Raw genomic sequence first — 19666 nt, forward strand, 5'->3', positions numbered from 1 at the left:
GAGTCTTGGCTCCCTGGAGGGTGGAGAGCTAATGAGTGGGGTCAACAAAAACTGGGTCAGAAGTTTCGCCCTCTCCCCCTCCGCCCCCCTCCCCCCCAGGCCTTCTAGGCCTCTCTGAATGGAGCCCGGGCTGGAATTCCAGGGATGGGCCTGGAGGGGCAGGGGTTAGGTTCCCCATGGGGAAACAGATGCCTTACCGTGGCCACGATGTACTGGAAGGTTCCACATAGGCGCACCAGCCTGCTGAACCTCAGTTCCAGGTACTGAAAGGGAAGAGAAATCCAACCTGGAGACAGATCTACGAGGTTCAGAGGAACCTGGACAAGTCATCTCACCCACGCCCTTGCCTCCAGGCAGGGCAACACTCAAACCATTGCCAAAAGATAACCATCTCCCACCTTCTTGAAAATCTCCAGGGGAGATTCTTTTGGGAACATAGACTCCTTGGGGAACATATCCCAGGGCCTAGCAGAGAGGAAGTCTTAATGTCTAACTCAACTCCCTCCTGCTGCTGATGAAGCTTCATATCGTCTTGTCCTGGCTTCTATGAATACAGCTGCTCACAGTGTCTCCACATTCCAGAACCCCAGAGCGGGGAGGGATCTGGAGGGGTTATTTGATCCAACCCCCTGCCATCAAGAAAGTGCAAGCCTAAACCTTCCAGGGCCCAGGACTGTTTCTAATGTTCCCCAAAATGGGAGACTCCACATCCTCCCTCATTCGCCTGCTCTAGTGTTTAATTTCCCCACTGCCAGTATCCCCTACTCCTGTAGTCAGGAAGTTCTTCCTCATCTTTAACTCAACACTTCCCTGCTACAGGTTCAGCCCATTTCCTCAGGTGGCATTGAAACAGTTGGTCTATATCCTCCCTGTAAAACTCTTCGGTAGGTCTGAAGAAGGTAAGATCACCCCTCAGCCTTCTCTTTGTCGGGCTAACCCCCAAACCTTTACCCCGAACCCCATTTCCCTTAACCTTTTCCTTTATCCTTAAGAGCTTTTGCAAATGGATTGCTAATCCAAATTCAATTGTGAGTTCTGGGGTTCCAAGGGCTGGGGAGACTCCTGAAGGGAGCCCTCTATGACCCTGGTGACCCCAATTTAGAGTTTCCCTGATTCTCCTCTCCCAGTGGTGCTGATGGAGCATTCCCATTGGGCCTTCTCAACAGGGAGGCCCATTGAAACCAAATCCATTTAGAACCCCCATGGACTGCACTGGGGACTAGCCACCACCCCACCCACCAAACACACACTCTCCCCCTCCCAGCCCCTAGCTGTCTGCTGGGGCAGATCCCAGATTGGGTTCCTGCTTCAAATACCACCAGGGAGTTCCTCTCCTCCTCAAGAACCCAAGAGCCACCCAAGTTCCTCCCCCTTCCCCCTAGGGGCCCTGCCCGCCTACTGGAGTTGGCAGGGTGATGCCACCCTAGGGGCAGGAATCTGATCTTGGCAGAGTCTTCCCCCTTCTCAGACTTTCTAAGACCCGGCCTTCTCTTTTAGTTGGGGTGGGCCCAGCCTCAGGGATAGAGGGAAGGGGCCCCACAGACTTCCCGGATTCTGAGAGGGAGGTCAGAGTTGCTGCCCATCAAAGTCGGGCCCTTGAGCGTTGTCTGGGAGCCGATCCTGAGTGGGGAGATGGGCGAGGGCAGCATTTGGGTTGCGGGCGCTCCTTTCCCCTCATCTTCCCCTCCCCTAAGAGTCTCCTCTCCTAGTCCTTGAGGCCTGACGGTCCTTTCATTAGAGCGGCTCTCCTCCCTCCTCAGAGACACACGTTTCCTTCTCCTTCGCCTTCGGGGCTCCCTGGGACACCGTCGGGGGAGCTGCCGGACTTCCACCCTTCCCTCCTGGAGGCTCCGTTTCTCTCTCTCTCCCCCCGCCGCCCCCCAAGACTCCCATCTACCCCAAATCCCGGCCTCCCCCGACTCCCAGGGGTGGGGCCGAGCCCTCGGGAGCCTCCTACCTCATAGGTGCTGGTGAGCCCTAGCCGGTAGAAGACGGGCAGAAAGAGGAAGGCGGTGAGGATGGAGTTGAGCAGCTGAGCCAGGCACATCCAGAGGAACTTGAGCCCGTAGCGGTAGGCCTCGGCCGGCACCCCCAGCACCTGGATGGCCGACATGAAGCTAGCTGACAGTGACAGCCCCACCGGCACGGCGCCCATTCGCCGGCCGCCCGTGAAGAAATCCTCCGACGTCTTCTGGCCGCCCCGGGCCAGGGCGTGGAAGAGCCCGATGCCCGTGGAGCCGAGGAGCATCAGGCCGAAGACGGCGTAGTCCCAGAAGCCGAAGGTGACCCGCTCCGGGATGAAGAGCTCCATGGCCCCCCGCCCCACCCCTCCCCTGCCTCCCGGCTGCCGCGAGGGAGCGAAGGGCAGAGAGATCGGGGCGCCGACGGCACTGCACCCCGCCAGCCCCCGGGGAAGGAGCCGGGTTGCGGGACGAGGAAGAGAGACGTGAGGGAGGGTTTGCGGGCGGGGAGGATGGGGAGGGAGGCGGCGGCGGGGCCTGGCTGCCTCGGCTCCGTCCAGCGGGGCCGGCTGCGGGCTGAGGGCTCAGGGGAGAGGCCGGGGGCCCGGGTTTATAAGCCGGGCCCGCCGGGGTCACCGAGCCTCGCCCCGCCGTGACTCGGCGCCCGGGCTCACGGGCACCCTTTAAGCGCCGGACCCGGCAGGGCAGGTGGCGCCGGGACAGGTGGGAGCTTGTGAGGCCTCCGGGGCGAGGTGGGGGTGGAGGGAGTTGGGGGGGTGGGAGGGAGAGTACGCCCCACGCGCCGAGCTGGCAAAAGGAAGGGAAGGAGCGCCCGGGCATAGCCCTGCGGGGGTAAGGGAGGGGTGGAAAGCGGGGAAATGGGGGGATGTGGCCCATCTAGTGGGGGTTCGGGATCGGGGCCTGGGGACCTAAGAGGGTCTAGACTCAGCAGTTTGCGGGGTAGGAGGCGGGTGGGGGGCAGGTTTGGGAAAGGGTTGGGGGATGCAGTCTTTTGCAGAAGGGGCTCTGTCGGGGTGGGCATCCTTTGGGATGGATCTGTTTCGGCCACACTCCGTAGTCTCCAGTGGGAAGATCTCCCCCACCTGCCTCCCTCCCTCCCTCCCTCCCCATCTCGGGCTTCTGCTGAATTCCACGGGTGCGCCTCCCAGCCTGTCTCCCGGAAATGGAAAACATCACCGGTGGGCACCGACTTGTCACAGGGAGATGGCAGCTGCGATGGGGCTGACTAGAAAAAAGGAGAAAGAGACCCATGGATTCCACAGAGCGGTGCCCCGAGTGTACCTCAGGCAATACCACTTCCCTGGCAGGCACGCCTCAAATGCCAGTTGGGGGCGGGCGATGATGATGATGATGGCGAAGACAGTAAGCTTCCCCCCTCTAGATTGTAAGCCCATCGTGGGATGGGAAAGTGTCTACAAACTCTGTCATATTGTACTCTCCCGAGTGTTTAATATTGTGCCCTCTGAGTCCCCGGGTCACACCCAGAGAGTTTCCAGTACCCAGCCAGTCTTGACTATGGGAGGGAGAGTCAAGCAGAGGCATAAGCGCTTAGTACAGTGCTCTGCACACAGTAAGTGCTCAATAAATACAATTGAATGAATGAATACGAATTCCATTCCTAGCTTGGGCAATGGCTGGCAAGTGGAAGGCAATCTGTTACAAGTCAAAACTCACCTGTGCTGGGCAGCAGCGGCATGGGAGAGAGTCGAGGGCAGATACTAGAGTTTACTGTACAGAAGAAGGCAATGGTAAACCACTTCCATATTTTTACCAAGAAAACTCTATGGATACCCTGCCAGGACGATTGCCAGTGGAGGTGGGGAGTTCTGGGAGAGCTGTGTCCACAGTGTCGCTATGGGTTATAGACAACTCAACAGCATAAGGCAAGGCAAGACTGCACACAGTAAACACTCAATCAGTATGATTGATTGATTAATTAACAATGATGATGGTGGTTGTGACAGAAGTTCTTCTGGACTGAGTCACAGTTGCTTGGCATTACTACCCTTCCCTCCCTGCCCTGCTCTCTCACCCACCATTCCCAATATTCTGCCTGGGGAGCCAAGACCCCCAATACCTGGGGTGTGCCCACATCACTTGCCCAAGCCAGTCAGGAATGACTGAGCTGAGGGGCCAGAAGGTCGGGGCTCTAATCCTGACTCTGACTCTTGTGGGCCGGATGACCTTGGGCTAGTCGCTCAACCTCTCTGGACTGCCTCTGAAACATGGGAAGATCAGCCCTGAACCTCACCCTCATTCTGAGGGTTAGGATAGAGGGAGAAACCTAAGGAACCAGTCACGGGCCAGGACTGTAATAATAATAATGATGATGGCATTTGTCTCCAGTGACTATGCCTAGGGTATCAATCAATCAATTGATCGATAGATCAATGTATAAATTTCTTGAGCTCCTCAGTTTGGCAGAGATTTCTGAACCCCTTCAGCCTGTACTACTGGTCCTCCTCCCTTCCTCCCCCCAACACTCCCTTCCTACAACAAAAAGCAATCCACCCATTCCTCAGCCCCTCAGCTCCTCAGCCCCTCCCCTTCGGCAAACTGAGCAAGCTCTGGGAGAAACCGGTCAAAGGGAAGGAGACTGTGAACCTCCAGGGAGAAATGTGAAGTTAAACGATTTGCAACCAAACCACAAGTCAATGGCTCCCACTCTCCCTGCTCTTTACTGAGTGAAATATACACTGAGTGGTCCACACTGAGTGGAATTCACACTGTAGATGCCACTGAGCTTCTGGTTTGGGTCCAGGCCAGACTTATACTCCTAGAGGATAATAGAATTATGTACAACAGTCTTGACTGGGTTAACAACCTGTGTTGATGCTATTTGGGCATTTGTGTGCTAATTCACAGCTCCCAAAGGCTAGTGAGTAACAATTCAGTGCTCTCTGGACTGCAGAACCAAAGCAGGCAAAGCTGAGGGGAAAGTGATTCAACACTTCAGGTGAGGAGGCAAGTTTGAAAGTCATTAACATTAATATTATTATTAATAATAAATATTAATAATAATTGTGGTGTTTGTTAAGCACTTACTATATGGTAGGCACTGTACTAAGCACAGGGGTCTTGTCTTATGCCGTGGAGTCATTTTCGACCCATAGCGACACCACGGACACATCTCTCCCAGAATGCCCCACTCTCGACGATCTGCAATCGTTTTGGTAGTGTGTCCATAGAGTTTTCTTGGTAAAAATATGGAAGTGGTTTACCATTGCCACCTTCCATGTGGTAAACTGGAGTCTCCGCCCTCGATTCTCTCCCATGCCACTGCTGCCCAGTGTGGGTGAATTTTGACCTGTAGTAGATTGTCTTCCACTCGGTAGCCACTGCCCAAGCTAGGAATGGAATGGGTAGGCCTCTGCTTGACTCTCCCTCCCATAGCCGAGACTGGTAGAGTATTGGAAACTCTCTGGGTGCAACCCTGAGAGGGTAAGTACTGGAGTAGATACAAGATAATCAGGTTAGACAGTCCGTGTCTCACATGGGACGCACAGTCTAAGTAGGAAGGACAACAGGTGTTGAATCCCCATTTTTCAGAGGAGGTAACTGAAATACAGAGAACTTATGACTTGCCCAACTTGTTACAAAGGAGACATGTGACGGAGCCGGGATTAGAACCCAGGTCCTCTGACTCCCAAGCCCAGACTCTACATCAGTGGTATTTATTGAGTGCTTACTGTGTACAGAGAACTGTACTAAGCACTGGGGAGAGGATGATACAACAGAGTTGGTAGACACTATCCCTGCCTTCAAGTAGCTTCCAGCCTAGTGGCTCTGTCCTGTGCTGGGGATTCCCCCTCAGCCCCCATCTGAGCTGCCCCTCTCCCTCCCCACAACCCTTAGTTCCCCCAAACCTGGTTCAGCCAAGTCTGTGCCCTGGGGGAGATGGAGGACAAGAGGTGGGTGGGAGGCTTCTCTAACCCACCAGGCAAGGCCTGATCTAGATGGGGAAATGGGATCACTCCCCAGCTTCCCGCTTATTATTCTGGTATCCGTTAAGCACTCCCTCTGTGTCAAGCACTGTTCTAAGCACTGGGGTAGATACAAGTTACTCACATCGGACACAGTTCCTGTCCCACATGGGGCTTGCAGTCTCAGTAGACAATCTAAGCTTAAGGGCCAACCTCAGGGCTATCTAATACTCCAGACTCGTATCTCCTCCTGCCTTCAGGACACCTCCATCTGGACGTCTGCCCGCCATCTAAAACTCAACATGTCAAACACTGAGCTCCTTATCTTCCCTCCCAAACCCCGTCCTCTCCCTGACTTTCCCATCACTGTGGACGGCACTAAAATCCTTCCCGTCTCACAAGCCCGCAACCTTGGTGTCATCCTTGACTCCACTCTCTCGTTCACCCTACACATCTGATCCGTCACCAAAACCTGCCGGTCTCATCTCCACAACATCACCAAGATCTGCCCTTTCCTCTCCATCCAAACCACTACCTTTCTGGTTCAATCTCTCATCCTATCCCGACTGGATTACTGCATCAGCCTCCTTTCTAATCTCCCATCCTCCTGTCTCTCCCCACTTCAGTCTACACTTCACTCTGCTGCCCGGATTTTCTTTCTACAGAAACGCTCTGGGCATGTCACTCCCCTCCTCAAAAATCTCCAGTGGTTGCCTATCAACCTTCGAATCAAGCAAAATCTCCTCACTCTTGGCTTCAAAGCTCTCCATCACCTCGCCCCCTCCTACCTCACCTCCCTTCTCTCCCTCTACAGCCCAGCCCACACACTCCATTCCTCTGCCACTAACCTCCTAACTGTGCCTCATTCTTGCCTGTCCCGTTGTCGACCCCTGGCCCACGTCCTACCTCTGGCCTGGAATGCCCTCTCTCCACACATCTGCCAAACTAGCTCTCTTCCTCCCTTCAAAGCCCTACTGAGAGCTCACCTCCTCCAGGAGGCCTTCCCAGACAGAGCACCCCCCTTGTTTCCTCTCCTCCTCCTCTGCCCCTCCCCACTGCCCCCCTCCCTCCCTCTGCCCTTCCCCCTTCCCCTCACCACAGCACTTGTGTATATTTGTACATATTTATTACTCCATTTATTTTATTAATGATGTGTATATAGTTATAATTCTATTTATTCTGTTGGTATTGACACCTGTCTACTTGGTTTTTTTTTCTCTGTCTGTCTCCCCCTTTTAGACTGTGAGCCCGTTGTTGGATAGGGTACGTCTCTATATATTGCCAATTTGTACTTCCCAAGTGCTTAGTACAGTGCTCTGCACACAGTAAGCACTCAATAAATATGATTGAATGAATGAATAATAACGACAATGCTAATAATAATTGTGTGGCCTTTGTTCAGTGCTCACTAGGTATCAAGCACCGTGCTAAGCACTAGGGTAGATGCGATCAGATCAGATGCAGTCCCTGTCTCACATGGGGCTCTCTGCAAAGGATGTGGCATCTCTGTCAAGTGGTACAGGTGGCCTTAGGGGGTGATAGTAGTGATGGTGGGGTGCCGAAAGAGATTGGCAGGGATGGAGCTGTTACTAAGGGAAACTGTGGGGGCTTCTGCCTCTGGAGATGCTTTGAGAAAAGCCTAAACAGCTGTCTGTCTGGGATGGTTAATTTGTGGTCTGGCCTGGAGGCTGGAGGATGGACAAGCTGACCTCACCAGGCTCCATTTCCAGCCTGAGAATTCCTAATGTGTATTTCTCAGAGCTGCAGGGGGCCCAGGTCCTGGCCAATGTCAACCCAGGTGGCTGGAATCAAACTGGCACCAACCCAGGTGGCCCAGCTCAGCCTGGCGTCAGCTCATTCTCATTGAAGGCGTTTGTGGGCACAAGTCTTGGTGGAGCTACTGAAGGTTTTGTGACAGGAGGGTGCATCTAGGGCCGCGAGCTTCTTTCCTGGCATTGTTGGCACCTGCAGCTGAGCTGGCTGTCCCACCCATGTTGCCCTGGGCAGGCAGCAAATGCCCACATGCCAGCTGAGGGGAGTGATTGATTGAGTGCTAGGGGCAGGCAGATATCACCAGAAGTGTGACTGGGAAGAAGGGGGAGGACAGGATAGGAGGGCATATGGGTATGGGATTAGGGGTGGGGTGGAGGGAGAGACCGCCATACTGAGGAAAAGACTACTCCCTCCTCGTCCAGCTCCTAAACATTCCCTTTTTATGACTCAGTTGAAAACGGGTCCACCTAGTTGGAGCCCGACCGACCGTTTCTCCAGGCTAGGCCATCAGGAGCTGGTGACATTGAAGTGCAAAGGAGCAGGCCTAGACAGATTTCTGGGCAAGAATACCAGGCAGTGCTATGCAAAACAACCTGTAAATTAGCCTCAATTACTTTTTTTGAGTAGCCCGGGCCCTTTTGATGGGAACCTTGCCAGTGCCAGGACAGAGGGAGCTGAGAGCCAGAGGGGTCCTGAAACCGAGGGCTCGGCCCAAGCCCTCTCGGGGTTCATTGGCCCAGCCTGGTCTGAGTAGAGCTCCCATCTGGAGGCTCTCTGGTCTTTTCCCAGGGTCGGCTGGGCCTGGCTCCCCCAAGGGTGAGGGAGCGTGGCAGGGAGGGAATGGGGCATCCTGGGCTCTACCTCCACTCCCAGGGAGTGATTGGTTCCTCCCAGCCACCCCCTGTCTCTCTAGCCCAGCCTGGAACAGACGATGAGAAGTTAGTGACAGACAAAGAGGCCCTGACTCCGTGGCCTGTCAACACGGCGGCTGCTGAATGGGTCGGGGCCACCGGATCTGCTCCCAGGCTGGGAAAAGGCCAGAGGATGGAGAGACTGTACTAGTTTCCAAAAGCCATTATATTTCACGGGAACAGGGTGTCCATTGAGGCTGGCCAGCACCTAATTGAAGTCATTATCTGGGAGAAGGAGGCGAAGGCAGGACAGGACCCTGGGATGCCTCCTCTCCCACCCTGGCTTCCCTGTTCCCCTGTCCCAGAAGGGAGAAGCCTTTGGAGGCTTAGTGCGTCTGGGCCAGCTCTGGTCCAGGGAGGCTAAGTAAGTCTAAATATCACAGAGGGCTTTGGGGCCTCTCAAGGGGACATCAAGGAGGGGGCGAAGGGCATCTACTGGATTGGGAATGCCTTGGGATAAACCTTTTAGAATGGGGACCACCTCAGTCCTGTTTCCCCAAGCTCTTCCCAGGTCTGTACTGGAACCCGATCAGCCTCCAAGTTGGCCAGAGGAGAAGGGATGAGACACTGTTCATAATAATGGTAATAATAATTATGGTACTTGTTAAGGGCTTACTATGCACCAAGCACTGTTCTAAGCACTGGGGTAGATACAAGTTAATCAGGTTGGACATAGTCCCTGTCCCACATGGGGCTCACACTCTTAATCCCCATTTTACAGATGAGGAAACTGAGGCACAGAGAAATTAAGCGACTTGCCCAAGATCACCCAGCAGACATGTGGCAGAGCCAGAATTAGAACCCAGGTCCTTCTGACTCCCAGGCCCATGCTCTATCCACTAGGCCACCCTGCTTCTCATCCCATCAGTGGGTCTTGAACACTGTCGGGGGGCAGGACACTGTACCAGGCACTGGGGGGCCGTGACTGAAAGGAGGCCCAATTCTTGCCCTTAAGGAGCTGCCTGCTCTGAGAAGGGCACTAGGATGAACCACCACCCCCTCCCCCCCCCCCCCCGGCTCCTGGCAGTCTCGATCCATTAGGGCAGATGGACATAGCCACGATAGGAACAGGTTGAGGAGGAGGACTGGGTCGTGGATGGTGCTGGAGGGAATCAGGGAAGCCTTCCTGGAGGTGGTAGACTTGAGCTGTGATATAAAGGAGAGGAAGGAAGGGGAGCCCATCTTATCCCTACAGAGGTGACCACCTACCCTTGATAGACATGGGCAATAACCTCAGGGGGTGGGCGGGTCTGGTAAAAAGAATGAATGGTGGAGGCCGCCAATTCCAATTCCACTTGGGCCCTGGGACTGTTGCGCAAGTCACCTTACTTGGGAAATGGGACAAGTGACTTGAGGCTCCTTGTGCTGTGCCCAAGGAGGAGGGGCAGAGGGCTAATCAGAATGATGCTAATGACAGCAACTAATTGATGCAGACAAATATATGGCTGGAAAATCGTGGAATGCTGTGTGTGCCGGGGTAATGGCCCATAATTCTGAGTGTCTCAGGGCCCTTCCCACTGGGTTCTCTGAAACTGGCATACAGGCTGGGATCCGAGGGCACTAGGGCACCGGGCCAGCGGTCTGGGATGTTTCAGTCGTAGCCTGTGCCAGGTCCCTCCCTCCCCTCATCTCATGGCCTAGATCAGGGTGATTGTTTTCAGACAGGCAGGGGGCAGGCATCCCTAGAGCTCGGGTGTCCCCACCCCCAGTTCCCACCCACTAACTACTCGATTTGGATCCCGACGGGGGAAGAAGGGGGGGAATGGATTCTCAGAGCCGGATGCCAAACTCTGGTCCCTGGCCAGAAGAAGAGGACGTGGCCTGGGGTTACTTAAGACTCTTATGTTCTTCTTCCAGGTGCCCGCACCAGTCATGGGCAGGGAATAGACCGGAGCTGATGCCTGTTCTCGGAAAGGTGAGGAATGACATCCAGGGGAGGAAGCCGCCCGCATATACTGAGATGTTAGCCTGCCCTCTCCCCAAGGCCGGTGCCAATTTCCTCAACCCAGATGGAGATGGGAGGGAGAGAGGCCGGACCAGTGTCCCTTGGCACCACCCATCAGGTGCCCCTTATAGGGGGATGAGGGAGGAAGACATTTTTTCCTCTGAGGACCCCATCCAGGTGCCCCAGCTTTGGGTCTGCTTAGCAAACAAGGCTCCTGGGGTTTCTTCCACTTCTGGACATCTCCCAACCGCTCTGGTACTGTAAAATGGGGGTGCAGTTGGGGGACTGAAGGAGTACTGCACCCTGGGATTTCAACCCCCTCTCCACCTCCCGGCCCCCCCCACCCCCGGCTCCTTGGGGAGCCAAGGCTTCCTCTCAAATAATAAAATATAGCATCTGTTCTTCTTCAAGGTTTCCAGGAAGTTCCCCCGGGTTCCTATTCCTGTTTCCAACTCCCTCACTGACAGATAGTTCTTCCCAGGGTCTCACCTTAATCTCTCTTGCTGCAGCTGCAGTTTTGTTTCTCTTTCTGACCCCTCAAAAGAACTGGAAGCTGTTCTGGTGGCTCCCTGATTCAAGACCTAGGTGAGAATGAATTTAGGATTCCATCTCCCCTCTTCTTCTCCAGATGCCTTTAATCTTTTCTCTTACTTTTTACTTCCCAGGTTTTTCCTTGCCTTTGGGTCACTGTGTCTATTTCCTTCCTGAACCCTGACCTCATTAAGTCCCTGTTGACTGGGGACTGTCAGTAATATTGCTAAAAAAACTTCATGTGTCCGTAGCCTTCCTCTTCTCAAGGCCTCGAAGCCCTGGCAGGATTTTAATATTGATTGTCTCTCTGCCCTCACTGAGAGTTGAGGAGGAAGTTCTCATTCCCATTTTCCAGAAGCCCAGAGAAGTTGAGGGATTTACTGAGGTCACACAGCACAGCCGAGGCAGAGCTGAACTAGTACCCAGATCCCTTGACTCCTCCACCCAGCAGTTTATTTAGGAGATGGTTTCAGGTTTCCTGCTTTGTTTCCTCACCTGGAATTCCCTTCTCATTATCTTCCTGGGGTTTGGGATTCTTGTTGGAATTCCTTGCCCCCAAGTGCCACGGAGTGTCTCTTCCTCCATCTGGGGCTTCAGCCCTTCCCTGCAGGAAGCCCCAGAGGAGAAGCCCGAGGCTGTGGGGAAACCATGCTTGAAATGTCGACTGGCAGCCAGAGCCGGTCAGCAGTCTTGCCCCACAGCAGATTCCCCAGAACCTGGGGCGGGGTAGGGAGGGAGTGGCAGAGCAGGGGCAGGGAGATGGAGGGAGGGGGAGCCGGCTGGTTAGCAGAGTCTGGGATCCAGAGGGGCACTGTGGAACGATAATCTTTGACCTTTCTGGGAAGGTGTCTCGGATGTCCCTGGCTGTCTGGTGAGCTTCCTCCCAGCAGGGTCAGGGCAGCCCTGGTGGATCTACCCCAGGACACCATTTCTAAGGGCTGGTGCAATAAATCACTGGTGTTTATTGAGCATTTACTGTGTGCAGAGGACTAGACTAAGCATTTGGGTGCAAGTCAAGTAGGGCCCGGTTGGATCTGACCGGAGTCGGGTAGGAGCTCAAGACCCGATAAACTGGACCCAGCCCTGAGATTTCAGCCTGGCTAGGGTTCTCCTGGGGTCAGAGGCATTCATTTATTCATTCATTCAATCATATTTATTGAGCTCTTACTGTGTGCGGAGCACTGTACTAAGCGCTTGGGAAAGTACAATGCAACAATAAACAGACACGTTCCCTGTCCACAATGAGCTTACAGTCTAGAGTGGGAGACAGACTTTAATATAAATAAAATAAATTATGGTTATGTACATAAGTGCTGTGGGGCTGGGAGGGGGGTTGAATAAAGGCAACAAGTCAGGGTGATGCAGAAAGGAGTGGGAGAAGAGGAAAGGGGGACTTAGGGAAGGCCTCTTAGAGGATTTGTGCCTTCAATAAGGCTTTGAAGAGGGGGAGAGTAATTGTCTATCGAATATGAGGAGGGAGGACATTCCAGGCCAGAGCCCATTCATGGGTGAGAGGTTGGTGGCAAGATAGACAAGATCAAAGTACAGTGAGAAGGTTAGCATTAGAAGAGCAAAGTGTGCAGGCTAGGATGTAGTAGGAGAGCAGCAAGGTGAGGTAGGAGGGGGCAAGGTGATAGAGTGCTTTAAAGCCAATGGGAAGGAGTTTTTGTTTGATGTGGAAGTGGATGGGCAGGCATTGGAGTTTCTTGAGGAGTGGGGAAAAATAAGTTGTTTTGTTTTGTTGTCTGTCTCTCCCTTCTAGACTGTGAGCCCATTGTTAGGTAGGGACCATCTCTATGTGTTGCCAATTTGTACTTCCCAAGCACTTAGTACAGTGCTCCACACACAGTAAGCGCTCAATAAATGCAATTGAATGAATGAATGAAACATGGCCTGTACATTTTTGTAAAAAGACGGTCCAGGCAGCAGAGTGAAGTAGGAACTGCAGTGGGGAGAGACAAGAGGTAGGGAGGTCAGCAAGGAGGCTGATATAGTAATCAAGGAGGGATAGGATAAGTGACTGGATTAACATGGTAGTAGTTTGGATGGGGAGGGAACGGAGGATTTTGGCGATGTTGTGAAGGTGGAACCCATAGGATTTAATGATGTATTGAATATGTGGGTTGAATGAGAGAGAGGAGTCAAGGATAATGCCAAGATTATGGGCTTGTGTGACAGAATGCATGGTGGTGCTCTCTACAGTGATAGGAAAGTCAGGAGGGACAGGATTTGGGTGGATTTAAGAAGTTCCGTTTTAGGCATATTGAGTTTGAGGTAATGGGAGGGTATCCAAGTAGAGATGTCTTGAAGGCAGGAAGAAATGTGAGCCTGCAGAGAGAAAGAGAGAGTAGGGCTGGAAATGTAGATTTAGGTATCATCTGCATAGAGGTGGTAGTTGAAGCCATGGGAGCAAATGAGCTCTTCAAGGGAGTGGGTGTAGATGGAGAATAGAAGGGGGTCCAGAATTGAACCTTGAGGGACTCCCACAGTTAGGGGGTGGGAGGCAGAGGAGGAGCCCCCGAAAGAGTCTGAGAATGAACGGCCTGAAAGATAGGAGGAAAACCACGAGAGGACAGTGTCAGTGAAGCCAAGGTTGGATAATGTTTCCAGGAGAAGAGGATGGTCAACAGTGTCAAAGGCAGCTGAGAGGTTGAGGAAGATTAGGATGGAGTAGAGGTCATTGGATTTGGCAAGGAGGAGGTCATTGGTGATCTTTGAGAGGGAGATTTCTTTGGAGCAATGGGGATGTAAGCCAGATTGGAGAGGGTCAAGGAGAGAATTGGAGGAGAGGAAATTGACACAGCAGGTGTAGACAACTCGCTCAAGGAGTTTGGAGAAGAATGGTAGGAGGGAGATGGGGCAATAAGTTGAGGGAGCCATGGGATCAAGGGAGGGTTTTTGTAGGACAGGGGAGACATGGGCATGTTTGAAAGCAGTAGGGAAGAAGACACTGGAGAGCAAACAGTTGAAAATGGCAGTTGGGGAGGGAAGAAGGGAGTGGACAAGTGCTTTGATAAGGTGTGAAGGAATTGGGTCGGATGAGCAGGTTGGGGGGGATTTTGAGAGAAGGCAGGAAGTCTCCTCAAGAGATAGTGCTGGGAAAGATGGGAGAGTTGAAGAAGGGACAGGAGCAGGGAGGAACTGGGAAGGGGCAGTGGAGATTTTAGGGAGATAATAATAATAATAATAATAATAATAATAATGGCATTTATTAAGCACTTACTATGTGCAAAGCACTGTTCTAAGCACTGGGAAGGTTACAAGGTGATCAGGTTGTCCCACGTGGGGCTCATAGTCTTAATCCCCATTTTACAGATGAAGTAACTGAGGCACAGAGCAGTTAAATGACTTGCTCAAAGTCACACAGCTGACAAGTGGCGGAGCCGGGATTTGAACCCATGACCTCTGACTCCAAAGCCCGTGCTCTTTTCACTGAGCCACACTGCCTCGCTAAGATGAGATCTTAGAGAAGATTTTCTCTAAGGTGAGATCACACCTGACAGCTTCAATTTTCTCAGTAAAGTAGGTGGCCAGCTCATTAGTGGCAAGGAATGGGGGACAGGGGGCTTGAGGAGGGAGTTAAATGTCCAGAACAACTGGCAAGAGCGATGGGCATGGACATCAATAAGGATATAGAAATAATTTTGCTGAGCAGAGGAAAAGGCAGAGTTAAAGCATGCAAGGATAAACTTGAAGTGGATAAAGTCGGCCTGAAGTCTAGAGTTCCGCCAGTGGCTCTCTGTGGCTCATGCACAAGAGCAAAGGAGACAGACTGTGCAGGTGATCCAGGGCTGTGGGTTAGTGATACGAGATTGATGAAGGGATAGGGGAGTGAGTGAGTTGTTTAGTAGAGAGGGTGGTGTTGAGAGCGTCATTTTGGTCACCAAGGAAGGGTATTTTGGGTATGAATGCTAAATGGGGCATGAGTTGAAAAAATTGGATGGGGTCAAAAGATAGGAGATTCCTGTAATGAAATGGGACAGATCTGTGGGGAAGAGGTGTGTGGGAAAGAAAGCAGGTGAGGAGGTTGTGGTCAGAGGAATTTTAGAGCTGGTGAGGGTAGAGATTGTGCAGTGGCTAGAGATGATGAGATTGAGTGTGTGCGCAAGTTGGTGAGTGGGTGAGGTGGGATGGAATGGGAGGTCAGTGGAGTTGAGGAGGGATAGACAGCGGGCAGCAGAAAGGTCATCAGGAACATCTATGTGGATATTGAAGTCCCCAAGGATCAATGCCTACATGCATGGAATGCATGGAAAAAGAGAGAAGGAATATGAGAAAGGGATCAAAATGGTTTAAAAAGTTGGAGGTGGGACCTGGGGGGCAGTAGGTGACAGCTACTAGAATCTGGAGTGGGTGGTGGAGGTGGATGATATGGGCTCTGAAGGAAGGGAAAGAAAAGGATGGGGGAGATGGAATGGTGCAAAAGTGGCAATGAAGCGTGAGAAAGAAGCCAACACCTCCTCCTTTTCCAGTGAGTCTGGGGGCATGGGAGAAGATGAGGCCCCCTCTGGGGAGAGCGCAGGGGAGACCATGTTATCTGGTGAGAGCCAGGTTTCAGTGATGGCAAGGAGAAGTAGCAATTGGGTCAGGAACAGGTCAAGGATGAAGGGAAGCTTCCCCATGATGGAGTCAGGGTTCCACAGGCCACACTTGGTTGAGGCTGGAGAGGGTGGTTCTGGGGGATGGTACAGCATGAGGGGTTGGAGGGGTTGGACGGGAGTGATCCAAGCACTTATCCTATCCTGCCTTGCTTTCTGTGTCTCTACCCCCTCCAGTCCATACTTCATTCTGCTGCCCGGATCATTTTCCTACAAAAACGTTCAGACCGTGTTTCTCCACTCCTCAATCAATCAATCAATCAATCAATTAATCGTATTTATTGAGTGCTTACTGTGTGCAGAGCACTGTACTAAGCACTTGGGAAGTACAAGTTGGCAACACATAGAAACGGTCCCTACCCAACAGTGGGCTCACAGTCTAGAAGGGGGAGACAGAGAACAAAACAAAACATATTAACAAAATAAAATAAATAGAATAGATATGTACAAGTAAAATAAATAAATAGAGTAATGAATACGTACAAACATATATACATATATACAGGAGCTGTGGGGAAGGGAAGGAGGTAAGGCAGGGAGGATGGAGAGGGGGAGGAGGGGGAGAGGAAGGAGGGGGCTCAGTCTGGGAAGGCCTCCTCCATCAAACGAACTCCAGTTGTTACCCATCCACCTCTGCATCAAACAGAAACTCCTCACCATTGGCTTTAAAGCACTCAATCACCTTGCCCCCTGCTACCTCACCTCACTACTCTCCCACTACAACCCAGCCCACAGACTTTGCTCCTCTAATGCTAACCTTCTCACTGTACCTCGATCTCCTTTATCTCACCACTAATGCCTCACCCACAACCTGCTTCTAGCCTGGAATGCCCTCCCTCCTCATATCCGAGAGACAATTACTCACCCCGCTTCAAAGCCTTATTGAAGGCACATCTCCTCCAAGAGGCCTTCCCTAAGCCCTCCTTTCCTCTTCTCCCACTCCCTTTTGCATCACCCTGCCTTGATCCCTTTATTCATCCCACTCTCCCAGCCCCACAAGTACTTATGTACATATTTAATAATAATGATAGCATTTATTGAGTGCTTACTATGTGCAAAGCACTGTTCTAAGTGCTGGGGAGGTTACAAGGTCATCAGGTTGTCCCACGGGGGGCTTACACGCTTCATCCCCTTTTTACAGATGAGGGAACTGAGGCCCAGAGAAGTTAAGTGACTTGCCCAAAGTCACACAGCTGACAATTGGCAGAGCTGCGATTTGAACCCATGACCTCTGACTCCAAAGCCCGTACTATTTCCACTGAGCCGTGCTGCATATTTGTAATTTATTTATGCATTTATTTATTCATATGATAAATGTCTCCCCCTCTAAATTGTAAGCTCATTGTGGGGAGGGAATGTGTCTGTTTATTGTTATATTGTACTCTCCCAAGCACTCAGTACAGGGCTTTGACACAGTAAGTGCTCAATAAATATGATTGAATGAATGAAAGTGAGTTGGAGGGGGCCAACGCAGGGGGAGGGGGATGAGGGGTGTACTGAGACAGGATTACAGGTATGGGTAGTGGGAATGGCGCAAGGGGTGGGGAGGAGTTGGATGGTGGAGGGGGAGGGGGAGGGGTGAAGTTTAAGCATTATAGGTGAGGTGGAATGGACCTCTCCCCAGACAAAAGAATATCAGGAATATGTTGAGCGCTTTCATTTCCCAAAGGCCTTTGCCACTGTTTATCTCATTTCCTCTTCCCTAGGTCTCTTAGAGAGAAGGAGGGAGGGAGAAAGGGAGGGAAGGGCTGGGGTTATTTTTTCCATCACCCCACCCCACAGCATTTATGTAAATGTTCTCATACTCTACTATTTCCCATATCTGTGATTTATTTTAATGTCCGTTTCCTCCTGTAGACTGTCAGCTCCTTGTGGAGTTTGTTGGTAGATGTGGACAGGGATCACATCTACCAACTCTATTGTTCTGTACTTTCCCAAGTGCCTAGCACAGTGCTCTGCACACGGTTAGCACTCAATAAATACCATTGATTGATTGATTCTATGGGCGAGGAAACCGAGGTCCAGAGATGTTAAGCAACTTGCCTGAGGTCACTCAGCTGACAGAATTGGACTAGAATCCATTGACCAGATCTATGCATTTGCCACTCTGGCCTTGAGCCCAGGGCAGTGCAAGACAAAGAAACAGGTGGGGAAGTCTGGGGAGAGGTCACCTCTGAAGAAGGCTCAGAGAAGGGGAAGTGAAGGATGAAAAATTAGAGTAGAGCCTGACCTATGGAGCAGATACTAATACCAAGACATGTCTGAGGGCAAATGAAGGGACTCTTTCTGGAGAACCTGGTGGGAGCAATCTGACCTCTGAAAAACGGAGAGCCCAAGGGAGTGGAGCCTCTGGAGACTCTTTCTGGAGAACCTGGTGGGAGCAATCTGACCTCTGAAAGCCCAAAGGAGTGGAGCCTCTGGAGAGAAGGGACCCTAACTCTGGAGAACATAAGAAACCAAAGCAGGACCACCCTGAGTCAGAGCCATGGTCCATCCAGCCTGGGATTCTGTCTCCATAGCAGCAGGATGCTTGGTGGGATGGTGGGATGCAGGGTTGTGGGATGCGTGAAGGTGGGATGGTTGTCCCTGGAGAAGACATATAGGGCTGAGATTATCTTGGTTGAGGGAGTAAAAAGATTATGGAGCTTAGAACAACACGTGGCCAGTCCTGCCCAAAGCGATTAAACTGCTTTGCAGGGTGCAAGCCAGACTTACTCATGTGACAGACAAGCCAAGATGGCGGGAGAAATCGGTGAGCCAGAAGAAAAGGAGGTCTGGAAAGGTGAGAGAAGGGAGTCCCCAAAGGAGACAGGAAAAAGAGAAACAAAGGGCAGAGAAAAGAATTAATTCCAGGCTGGTCATTCTATGGAAGGGAAACTTAAAAGGCATTGGCCCAGGCAGGGGCAAGCAGAAACCCAGGGTCACATTAAAAACACAGTTTTATTTTCTCTGTCAACCTTATGAGAGGGTGGGGCACAAACGTTATTCAGCCGGGATTGGGGTCCAGGGACGATTGTTTTTGGAACAGACCCACCTGGTGGGATACACAGGGTTCTGTTAGACCAAGAAAATGAAGTTGTTGTGTTAGGGTCTGTTCCAAAAAGAAATGGTGGTTACAGAGTAAGGATAGGGGCACTCTAGGGGACAGGAGGCCAGAGGCCCTTCCTCCAGGACTTCTATAAAGGAGGGGGAGGGACAGTCAGTCAGCCAGTCAGTCATATTTATTGAGCATTTACTGTGTGCAGACCACTGTACTAAGCGCTTGGGAGAGTACAATACAACAGTTAGCAGACACATTCCCTGCCCACAATGAGCTTACAGTCTAGAGGACTTTAAGAAGGAATCTGACCCCTCTCCTCCAAGAAGTCATTGGCCAAGGAAGATTGATGGCACCTCCTCAACGAGCCTGGCTTGAGGAAAGCTGAACCCTTCACCCCCACTCCCCAGGCAAGCAGAGAGAAACGTTTTAGAAGATGTCAGGTATACAGGTCAGTCAATGCTGCCCAATCCCAGACCAGGATGGGGAGAACATGGAATGGTTGTTCTCCAAATCCCACAGCACCAGAACGAGGGCTGGTCGGAGCTTGAAAGTGGGAGGTTCAAATCAAACATAAGGAAACACTTCTTCACCCAGTGGGTGGTAAACAGATGGAATTTGTTCCTTCAGGAAGCTGTGCAGCCGGAACATACCAGCAGGTTCAAGAGGGGGTTTGGAGAGATTCGTGGACCCATTAAGAGTTACTAGAGGGCAAGTTAGGGATGTGGAGGGGAAAGTTAGGGGTGTTGGGCAGTCCATCTCTAACGAGGAGGATAGGAGTCCTGAACACCCTGGACACTCAGCACATGTTTCCTCCATGCATCTTGTTGTCATGGAGACAGAACACGGGGCTGGATGGGCCCTGGGTCTCACCCAGCAATAGCCTTGCTCATGGGCTCGTGGTCTTAGATTATATAAAACGTGACATGGGATGTTACATAAATACCTTGTAAATTTAGTGAATCT

The 19666-nt window shown here is 51.9% G+C and overlaps 1 protein-coding gene and 1 non-coding gene across 2 annotated transcripts in view; both read right to left on the minus strand.

The window, feature by feature from the left end:
• The window catches only part of SLC5A5 (solute carrier family 5 member 5), a 33207-nt gene extending 29831 nt beyond the window's left edge, over positions 1-3376 (minus strand). Inside the window, exons 1-5 of the mRNA XM_038771809.1 lie at positions 3264-3376; positions 2636-2805; positions 2392-2537; positions 1958-2344; positions 198-263 (exon numbers count right to left, since the gene is read on the minus strand). Of these exons, the coding sequence (XP_038627737.1) occupies positions 198-263; positions 1958-2344; positions 2392-2537; positions 2636-2805; positions 3264-3376 (882 nt within the window). The remainder of the gene's footprint in view (positions 1-197; positions 264-1957; positions 2345-2391; positions 2538-2635; positions 2806-3263) is intronic.
• A 1911-nt stretch (positions 3377-5287) lies between these two features.
• LOC119920064 lies at positions 5288-5425 on the minus strand. Its single transcript, XR_005447833.1, has one exon. It is a non-coding gene; the product is annotated as a small nucleolar RNA SNORA7 (small nucleolar RNA).
• Between the last annotated feature and the right edge of the window lie 14241 nt (positions 5426-19666).

Source organism: Tachyglossus aculeatus, chromosome X1 (assembly GCF_015852505.1).
Source record: "Tachyglossus aculeatus isolate mTacAcu1 chromosome X1, mTacAcu1.pri, whole genome shotgun sequence".
Classification (NCBI taxonomy): Eukaryota; Metazoa; Chordata; class Mammalia; order Monotremata; family Tachyglossidae; genus Tachyglossus; species Tachyglossus aculeatus.